The sequence below is a fragment of the Oncorhynchus clarkii genome, unplaced genomic scaffold (assembly GCF_045791955.1).
Source record: "Oncorhynchus clarkii lewisi isolate Uvic-CL-2024 unplaced genomic scaffold, UVic_Ocla_1.0 unplaced_contig_1096_pilon_pilon, whole genome shotgun sequence".
Classification (NCBI taxonomy): domain Eukaryota; kingdom Metazoa; phylum Chordata; class Actinopteri; order Salmoniformes; family Salmonidae; genus Oncorhynchus; species Oncorhynchus clarkii.
The window spans coordinates 94,794-105,273 of NW_027261023.1; the positions used below are offsets into that span (position 1 = coordinate 94,794).

General features: G+C 42.2%; 1 protein-coding gene across 1 annotated transcript; it reads right to left on the reverse strand.

Annotated features, from left to right (window-relative positions):
* Window positions 1-1,520: 1,520 nt before the first annotated feature.
* On the reverse strand, window positions 1,521-5,318 carry LOC139403770 (TOG array regulator of axonemal microtubules protein 2-like). The gene is made up of 2 exons (XM_071146981.1): window positions 5,089-5,318; window positions 1,521-3,511 (listed from the first exon to the last, which is right to left on the reverse strand). The coding sequence occupies exons 1-2, from the start codon at window positions 5,286-5,288 to the stop codon at window positions 3,457-3,459; spliced, it is 255 nt and encodes an 84-aa protein (XP_071003082.1). The 5' UTR covers window positions 5,289-5,318; the 3' UTR covers window positions 1,521-3,456.
* Between the last annotated feature and the right edge of the window lie 5,162 nt (window positions 5,319-10,480).

Here is a 10,480-nt window from a genome sequence, read left to right on the forward strand (position 1 = left end):
GGTCTTCCACATCTCGCATCTTCTCCCTCCACACCCTCTGATGAACTTAACCATTCTACCGCACTGTCCATACTGGATCCCAGCTCCGTCACCCCCATCTCTGCAGAATTTCTCACCCCTTCATGCATCCCACTGATCCCCTCCATATCATTCTCCTCTCCCAGATCACTTTCCACCACACACCCTTCCTCAGATACTGAGCCTCTCTCATTCATTATATCAAGCTCGTCACCCACCCTTTCAACACATATACAGTTAAATGATTCACATTCCTCACATCTCCTTCTCTCAGGACACTCCCGTGCATAATGCTCCATACATTTGTAACACCTAAATTCAGGGCAATCACGTACTACATGACCAGGCTGAATACAAAGCCTACACACTTTCACCTGCCTGTCATGTATAACCCTGAAATATTCAGCCCCCTCCAGAGTCTCAAATTTCGTAGAATATGGCAACGATTGGACATTTGTTTTTAAATCGTACCTTACAGAAACGCGTACCGTCTGCAATTTCCGTTCCAGGGCACATTCTCCTCTTGATTGTAGATACTGCTGCGACTCCCCATCCAGTCAATATATTTATTATATCCTCATCCGAGATATATGTCGGTAAATTCAGAAAGGACACCACCAGTTCATCATGTGACAAATCCTTCGCCATTACACATGAGTCTTTAATGTTCAGTAAGGGGATGCCACAATAACTGGCAGAAACGGAAGCTGTTCATGGAGCTGTTCATGGAGCAGGACGGTTTTGACCACCAAACCTTTTTGAGATTGGAGTGCAGCTGTGCACCTTTTGATTTGCACCCACCTCCTATGGATGAGGAGTCTCTTCGGCTTTGGCTCAAAGCATTGAACTTGAAGAAACCACCAAACCGACCCTATGTGTGTTCCTATCACTTGGTGGACAAGAGGTCGACAAGAGGTCGAGCATCCTTTCCCTGAGAAGTGACTGGCCTAAATGCTCCAGTTCGGCAGGGCTCATTACATTTTTAACAATGCTTTTTTCTGATAAAAAAAAAAACAAGTTCATTGCATCCGCTGTGGAGCCCAGTTTCATATTATTACCATATCCCAGCTTCTTGCCATAGTTGAATTTATTTATTTTTTTAAACAGGACTTATTTTAGGGCATTTTTAACCCTGCCAGCTCCTATTAGTTCTATTGAGCACCGGGGCACCAACTCGCTTTTCCGAATGTTCTTTGCGCAGCCCATTGTTCTACGTCACAATGCCTGCTTCACTATTGTTGGCAATGAGATCTGCCAATGTTGTAACGTAAACAACAACAACAACAAAAATTCATGGAACTCTGAGGTCGTCCGATTGTTTCCTATGGGGGAAATATACAGTTGAAGTCGGAAGTTTACATACACCTTAGCCAAATACATTTAAACTCAGTTTTTAACAATTCCTGAAGTTTTATCCTAGTAAAAATCCCCTGTTTTAGGTCAGTTAGGATCACCACTTAATTTAAGAATGTGAAATGTCAGAATAATAGCAGAGAGAATGATGTATTTCAGCTTTCATTACATTCCCAGTGGGTCAGAAGTTTACATACACTCAATTAGTATTTGGTAGCATTGCAATGCAGGTGTAGAACCATGGTGGCTAGGAAAAACTCCCTAGAAAGGCCAGAATCTTGGAAGAAACCTAGAGAGGAACCAGGCTATGAGGGGTGGCCAGTCCTCTTCTGGCTGTGCCGGGTGGAGATTATAACAGAACATGGCCAAGATGTTCAAATGTTCATAGATGACCAGCAGGGTCAAATAATAATAATAATAATCACAGTGGTTGTCGAGGGTGCAAAAGGTCAGCACCTCAGGAGCAAATGTCAGTTGGCTTTTCACAGCCGATCATTGAGAGTATCTCTACCGCTCCTGCTGTCTCGAGAGAGAGTTGAAAACAACAGGTCTGGGACAGGGAGCACGTCCGGTGAACAGGTCAGGGTTCCATAGCCACAGGGAGAACAGTTGAAACTGGAGCAGCACAGCCAGGTGGACTGTGGACAGCATGGAGTCATCAGGCCAGGTAGTCCTGAGAAATGGTCCTAGGGCTCAGGTCCTCCGAGAGAGGGAGAGAGGGAGAGAAAGAGAGAATGAGAGAATTAGAGAGAGCATACTTAAATTCACACAGGACACCGGATAAGACAGGAGAAATACTCCAGATATAACAGACTAACCCTAGCCTCCCGACACAAACTACTGCAGCATAAATACTGGAGGCTGAGAAAGGAAAGGTTGGGAGACACTGTGGCCCCATCCGACGATACCCCCGGACAGGGCCAAACAGGCAGGATATAAGCCAACCCACTTTGCCAAAGCACAACCCCCACACCACTAGAGGGATATCTTCAACCACCAACTTACCATCCTGAGACAAGGCCGAGTATAACTCACAAAGATCTCCGCCATGGCACAAGCCAAGGGGGCGCGCCAACCCAGACAGGAAGATCACGTCAGTGACTCAACCTACTCAAGTGACGGGCCTGGACATGTACTAGGGATGGCATGGAAGAGCACCAGTAAGAAAATTGATATACAACATCCCCACTAAAAATGTTTAAATGCTCAGGAATTTCTACAAAATATGCACAAATTTATATAAAACATGGCTACAAACTATGAAACAAGCTCACGAATTGTAAAACGTCCATGTACTGTAATATACATCCACAATACTTTTAGTTTTGGATGTTATGATGATGCTGGTTTTGAGGATGGTGTGGAGGTCAATGGTTGAAGATCTGAGCACCCCCTGAGATGGTGAGTATGGTTTCAGTAGACCACTATTGAGCTGGTAGATCAAATAGGAGCTTCGAAGAAAGGTAATTTAGTGCTTTGAATGTGGTTCATTATTGCCTTATAGTGGATTCGGGACTTGGACAAGGAGTCAATGCAGTGTAAAGATGCATTTACATGGGGGTTTGGAGGAGGGTGTCAAATTTCTTAGAATGAGTGAAAATATTGGAGTTTGGGGACTGGAGGGGATAATAGTCAAGTTGGGAAATGTGCAAATATTTAAATACAAATTTATCGTAAAATTGGGGATTATTCAGATATTCCTGTTGAAAAAGAAAAAAGAGAGAAAGATATAATCTTACAGTGTATTAATTTTATCCCATTGGGCCAAAACTGGTTGAATAAACGTTATTTGCACCTCATTTCAACAAAAACAAAAATCTATGTGATGACGGTGAATCAACGTGGAAAACACAATTGGATTTTTAACCAGCATTTTTGGTTGATTTCACATTTTGGTTGAGTTCCTAAATTTAAATCAAAACTAGACATTGAACTGATGTCTGTGCCCAGTGGGATTGGATTTCTGTAATCATATCAGCTCATTTGTCACAATTCTTATAATCATCCAGAGAGAATGTACCTTTCTTTGAGATGACCTCCCTCAAGGATTCTCTCTCTTTCCTCGGAGCGAATTTGTCCCACATTTTAGCAAAGTCGCCATTGGTGGCCACGTTTCTCAAGATATTTTCGACTATGATGCCTGTGAACAAAGATATTAATATAATCTTAAACGTGCAACATATCAAATAATTTCTGCTGTCTGCGATTAAAAACAGTATTCAATTGATGGCAACCTGAGAAAAATATCCAATAAAAATAAGACATACATTAGGTAGAATTTGCAAGGGGGTCGGTTTGAGTAATGCACCGCATTACCTGATCTACAAATCATCTCAACAATATAAAACTGGGTATTAACCGTTTGTTATTATAAAAATCTTAACGAATCTGCACAGCACTTGGCTCAGACCGACCATTGTGATCAAGTAGGGTTGTCTTCATTAGGCACCAAACAGAAGGAAGGAAACTGAATCAGGTACTGACTATTTGGACTCATTTTCATTTGTAATTTTTACCCCAATTTCGTGGTATCCAATAGGTAGTTACAATCTTGTCCCATCGCTGCAACTCCCGTAAAGACTCTGGAGAGGCGAAGTTCGAGAGCCGTGCGTCCTCCGAAACACAACCCAGCCAAGCCGCACTGCTTCTTCACACAATGCCCGCTTAACCTGGAAGCACCAATGTGTCGGAGGAAACACCATACACCTGGCGACCGTGTCCGTGCATTGCACCCCGCCCACCACAGGAGGTCGCTAGTTGGCGATGGGAGAAGAACATCCCTGCCGGCCAAACATCCCAGCTAAGCTTTTGGCTTTTTAAATTTCAAACCCACATGAGTGCCTGGACTTGGATTTTCCTATGCCACGTAGCACTTATTTTTGTTTTCAATTACTATTCCCCTCCAAGAGAACCTGTGGTTGATCAAAATGTTCGGTAAGACTTTATATTAAGGTCCCTTAATATACCATTTATAAACTGTTTGTAAAGAGTTTACTTACCATTTATTAATCATTATTCCTATATTTGTAAATGTCAATAAGAAATCCATAAATAGTTATTTACACATTTATAAACACTATTTTAAATGATTTGTTCATGACTTATCAGATAATTAATAAGGTGTTTGATCATAGTATGTTCACAATTTATAATGTACTACCAGTTATAAAGGAGTTATTGTCAAGGCATTTGTTAATGGTTGATTAATGGTTTGACTCACCATTTATACACATATTTATAAATGTATTTATAAATGTCACAAATGGTGTATTTATGAATGTGAGTACATGTACTTATGAATACCTCAGTGCCTCACTAATAGCCCCTAATCTAAAGTGTTCACTATATATACACTTTATAAAGGTTTATAAATGACTTGTTACTCCCAAAAGGCTAGCACACATCAGTAGACAGTACCTCTCAACCAATGGCTAAAAATAATCTAAATAACGCAATGGTAAAATAAGAAGTACACAACACAAGGAAGTATAAGACATAACAAAAAAATGTGATTCCATTCAAATGTGACATCTAGCGTTGGGGTGAGTTGCTGCCGGAAGTGTTGTGGAATAACCTAGCATGCTGATGAAAAAGGCAGTTAAATAAAAACTAGCAGTATTTCAATCTTCTCGATTTCGAGGCTTGGATAATGGGATAATTTGTGGAAGTCCGGATCTACCCCTTAGTGAGTGTTACTTGACCCCTCTCCCTCTTTACCTCAGCCCACCGACCAGCAGGGCATTCATGACACGGGTAGGGGTGCAGCTCTGCACCATGTGACCCAGGGCAAAGTTGGCACCCTGCCGGATGAAGGCGTTGGCCTCGCTGGCTTTGTGCAGCAGCACGCGTGCCCTCCCCTCCACCTCACTGTCCATGGCCCTCTGGAGGTGGACGTACATGTCACCCAGTGTGGCCATGGCAGCACAGGACACTGCAGAGCGCAGGTTCTTCACCTGAATCATAATAACACACACAGGACCAGCTATTAATGTTGAGCAGTACAACCCACGAACATCAGAAACATGACACAATAATTTGACTTGTTCTCCAAATGTAGCAGATTTGTGCAGATGAATGAATAGGGCAATGAATGAATACAGCTACCTCATTTATAATGGAAAGGCAGATATCATGGAGTTTAGGCATCAGTATGTCCATGTGGTTCTGAGCCATCACACGGAGAGAGGTCAAGCCCTCGATCTTCTTCTCCCTGCAATTCAGTGATAGAAACGTAAGCATTTTACACAACATTTTCCAAAAACATTATAACGATGTTCATCAATTAGGACTCTGGTCTCTTCATTTCAGTAGTTTCTAGGCTCTGTAGCTCAAATCTACATTTCCAAGGACACTACACTGTGCTTCCTTTAGCCTGGCTCCATTGGTCTTGTCTACAGTGAATGCTCACCAGTCATCAGAGGCAGAGTGGAGCAGCTTGAAGGTCTTAGTCAGGGCCTGCTCTGGGTTGGACAGGGGCTGCAATCTGGCCTTGTTCTTAATTTGACCCTTTGGCTCACTGGCTACCATCTTGTCTATGGGTTGACAGCAGACATCTATCTCTCTATGAACTGTATGTATTTATTTATGTATTTACTCATTTCCATATCTGTTTGTAGCTTTTAACACAAGTTCATTATGATATCATTTTAAATTTAGCACATATATTTTTGGTGCTCTCCCTGCTCAGAAACAGGGTCCAATTAGCCTTGAGTAAAAGTTATCTCACTGTGAAACAGGCAAATCAAGTGTGGAAAAATGTCTTATCCCTGGGCTAAAGCCATTTGTGTCCCTTCCCTTCCTACTGTTTTTCTATCACTCTACCTAGCTTCACCTCCCTGTCTAATTTACATTAGTGTGAGTACATGAGAGGGACTGACCTGAGCCGGTGGCAGCCTTTGGCAGGCTGAGGCTGTTTGCTCCTGGGCTTGGTAGGAGGGGGAGCAGGCCTGGGTGGGCTGTCACGCAACTTGACCGGGGTCCCGACATCCAAGTAGTCACGGAGCTCCGCAGGGGTGTTCATTTCCACTGAGCTCAGGCTTCCCAGAGAGCTGGTGGCTATTTCCCCCGTGGGCATGGCCGAGCCCAAACTTCTCCTGCCCATGGCCTTCACCTCATGTACCACCTTTGGTGTAGACCAGAAAAGAATGCTCCCATCATAGAAATATATATAGAACTAGTATATACATAAACTAATACACAGAGAGATCCTGTATTCTAGGATCGAATCTATCATGCTGTCAAAAAGAGAGTATCCTTTCTAACCTGTACCCCCGCACACTGACTCGGTATCGATACCCCCTGTATTTAGCCTCGTTATTGTTATGTCATTGTGTTACTGTTAGAGGAATTCTAAATTCCTATATGTTTTGTAGCCATAACCAAATTCACACTCTATCTATTTCATAATCATTTGTAGGATTATCATTTGCATGAAATAGCGAGAGACCAGACCATTTATTCTTAATGAGTACTGGCCCAAAATACAAAGAACATTACATTTTGAAGAGAAGATAAAAATGAAGTCATCAGTTCTCACACTTTCTCCGATCCACACAATAGCGTAGTCTTCAGGTCTGGAGATTGTCTGCTACTCCCCTCATAAAGCAAACATTCCAATCTGTCTAAAAGATATACTCTTCTCCACTAATGGAACATCAAAGAACATTCTTATCTGTCTAAAGAGATATACCCTCCTTCTCCCTTAAACCCGCAAGGTACAGACAATTCATTCGTTTTACCTACATTTTCAGTCCTAGTTTAACCAAAAACCCATACATTTCATACCACAACATAATAGTATTAAAATGAATGGTTCTAATTTAAATGTATACATAATTAATAATTTCAACTATAATTTCCTCCATCAAATCCTCCCTTTGATTAAATATTATACATTCAAATCTACATCTAGTTTTATCAAACATAAAAAATAAAAATATGAATAAACTTATAACTAACCTTATTATAAAGGTTTATCAGATTTATCATACGAATAGACACATAACCAACATTATTATAAATGTTTATCAGATTATCATATGAATAGACACATAACCAACATTATTATAAATGTTTATCAGACTCTTCACCCATCATTAATAAAATCTAACCTTAACACCAACTGTTTTTAAACCTACATCAGAATTATAACCCTTCTTATCAGGATTTTCGTTACAATCTTCATTAAAAAAACAGTCTAATCCTTGAAACAAAGTACAATCTAATTCCCCTTCATCTCAAAAATAGTCTCATCAAACATAAATTACCCAATGATGAAAGATCCGGATTCATCCCCTTGTTCAGTAGATCCACATTCCACATCCCACGGGTCAGAACTTGGAATCTGCCCATATCTCACCATCTGCTGAGTCATCATTTTCTCCAGAGTTCTGGAAACAAGGCCTCGTACACAGGGTATTAGACAACAACTGCACAAAACCAAAATAATCAGACAAGTAAATGTTGCCCACAACCCCGTTATCATAACATTTTTCCATTTTCCAAAAATATCATCAAACCAAGTAGTCAAAGTAGTATCCACCCCAGAGTTTACTGCCATTTCATTAGCCAGGGTGGTCAAACCAGCTAAGGCTTTTGTCACTGAGCCATCCGGTATTATTTGGGATATACGTGCAACACAAGTTCCCGAAAAGCACACAAACTCCTCCCTTTTCAGCCAACAACATATCTAATGCGATCCTATTCTGCCAAGCCATCAGACTAGTTGCCTCAGTTTGTTCTGCCAATCCTTTAACAGCATCTCTAGTATAATTAATAAAACATTGCTGATTATAATAGATATAATTGATCCAATCCACATTTTTATTGAGAGTGGACCACCAAAAAATGCTTGATTCAAGGCCAGCCAAGATCTGAGTCCTTGCTTTGAACTCATCTGGCACTCCCCGTGGAACCCCAATGTTATCAATATATACTTTGTCATCAAATGACCCAGATGGAGTGCTTCTCTTTTCCCGTTTAGATAACTTCATGTCCTGGTGTTGAATGAGTGTGAAAGGCATCCCCAAAAGCACTAACGCACATGACCCCACCCAATCTGTGGGCAAGACTGTCCATAGAATTGTTCCCCCACACAACCACCAGATGTCAGCCCTGGCCCACCTTACTTTACTGAAATCTTCAGAGTTTAACCAACCTCTCAAATCCGACATGGTCTTATTAGTGGTAACATTCTCTGTTCTATTACAAGTACTAACTTCTCCCACATATTTTCCATGAGTACTGTACCGGGCCAAACAGTAATAATCTCCTCTGGATACTGTAAAGGGAGGAAGCCTTGATTTAAAGGGGTGCCTGCGGATATAAATAGTGCAAATCAATGCAGCTGTCATTATCTGGCATTCCCATCTTCATAAATAATCTCAACATACAGGTCATTCCCTTAGGTGAATTCATTCCATTAAGTGGAAAAGGGATAGTGGTCAAGCGAGGTTTAGCAGTAGCGCAGACATAACATTCTTCTGTAGCTACTGACCTGGCTGTATACTGTATCCATTCCATCCATAAGTTGGAATCTCTATACCCGGTTTCCACCTCTATAACTTCCGTAAGGTCTTTTGTCTGGACTATTCGTACTGGTCCTTCACCCTGGAAGATTTCACTAACTTCCGGCGCCGACAGAGATGGCCGCCTCGCTTCGCGTTCCTAGGAAACTATGCAGTTTTTTGTTTTTTTACGTGTTATTTCTTACATTAGTACCCCAGGTCATCTTAGGTTTCATTACATACAGTCGAGAAGAACTACTGAATATAAGATCAGCATCAACTCACCATCAGTACGACCAAGAATATGTTTTTCGCGACGCGGATCCTGTGTTCTGCCTTACAAACAGGACAACGGAGTGGATCCTATGCAGCGACCCAAAAAAACGACTCCGAAAGAGAGGGAAACGAGGCGGTCTTCTGGTCAGACTCCGGAGACGGGCACAGCGCGCACCACTCCCTAGCATTCTTCTTGCCAATGTCCAGTCTCTTGACAACAAGGTTGATGAAATCCGAGCAAGGGTAGCATTCCAGAGGGACATCAGAGACTGTAACGTTCTTTGCTTCACGGAAACGTGGCTTACTGGAGAGACGCTATCCGAAGCGGTGCAGCCAACAGGTTTCTCCACGCATCGCGCAGACAGGAAAAAACATCTTTCTGGTAAAAAGAGGGGCGGGGGCGTATGCCTTATGACTAACGTGACATGGTGCGATGAAAGAAACATACAGGAACTCAAATCCTTCTGTTCACCTGATTTAGAATTCCTCACAATCAAATGTAGACCGCATTATCTACCAAGAGAATTCTCTTCGATTATAATCACAGCCGTATATATCCCCCCCCAAGCAGACACATCGATGGCTCTGAACGAACTTTATTTAACTCTCTGCAAACTGGAAACAATTTATCCGGAGGCTGCATTCATTGTAGCTGGGGATTTTAACAAGGCTAATCTGAAAACAAGACTCCCCAAATTTTATCAGCATATCGATTGCGCAACCAGGGGAGGAAAGACCTTGGACCATTGTTACTCTAACTTCCGCGACGCATATAAGGCCCTGCCCCGCCCCCCTTTCGGAAAAGCTGACCACGACTCCATTTTGTTGATCCCTGCCTACAGACAGAAACTAAAACAAGAGGCTCCCACGCTGAGGTCTGTCCAACGCTGGTCCGACCAAGCTGACTCCACACTCCAAGACTGCTTCCATCACGTGGACTGGGACATGTTTCGTATTGCGTCAGATAACAACATTGACGAATACGCTGATTCGGTGTGCGAGTTCATTAGAACGTGCGTTGAAGATGTCGTTCCCATAGCAACGATTAAAACATTCCCTAACCAGAAACCGTGGATTGATGGCAGCATTCGTGTGAAACTGAAAGCGCGAACCACTGCTTTTAATCAGGGCAAGGTGTCTGGTAACATGACCGAATACAAACAGTGCAGCTATTCCCTCCGCAAGGCTATCAAACAAGCTAAGCGCCAGTACAGAGACAAAGTAGAATCTCAATTCAACGGCTCAGACACAAGAGGCATGTGGCAGGGTCTACAGTCAATCACGGACTACAGGAAGAAACCCAGCCCAGTCACGGACCAAGATGTCTT

Bases quoted from the DNA above. Each gene is read 5' to 3' on its own strand.
- LOC139403770 (XM_071146981.1), bottom strand. From the start codon at position 5,288: ATGGCCACACTGGGTGACATGTACGTCCACCTCCAGAGGGCCATGGAC. The intron at 3,512-5,088 runs GTAAAGAGGGAG...CTTTGTTCACAG, and splicing joins CTGCTGGTCGGTGGGCTGAG to GCATCATAGTCGAAAATATC.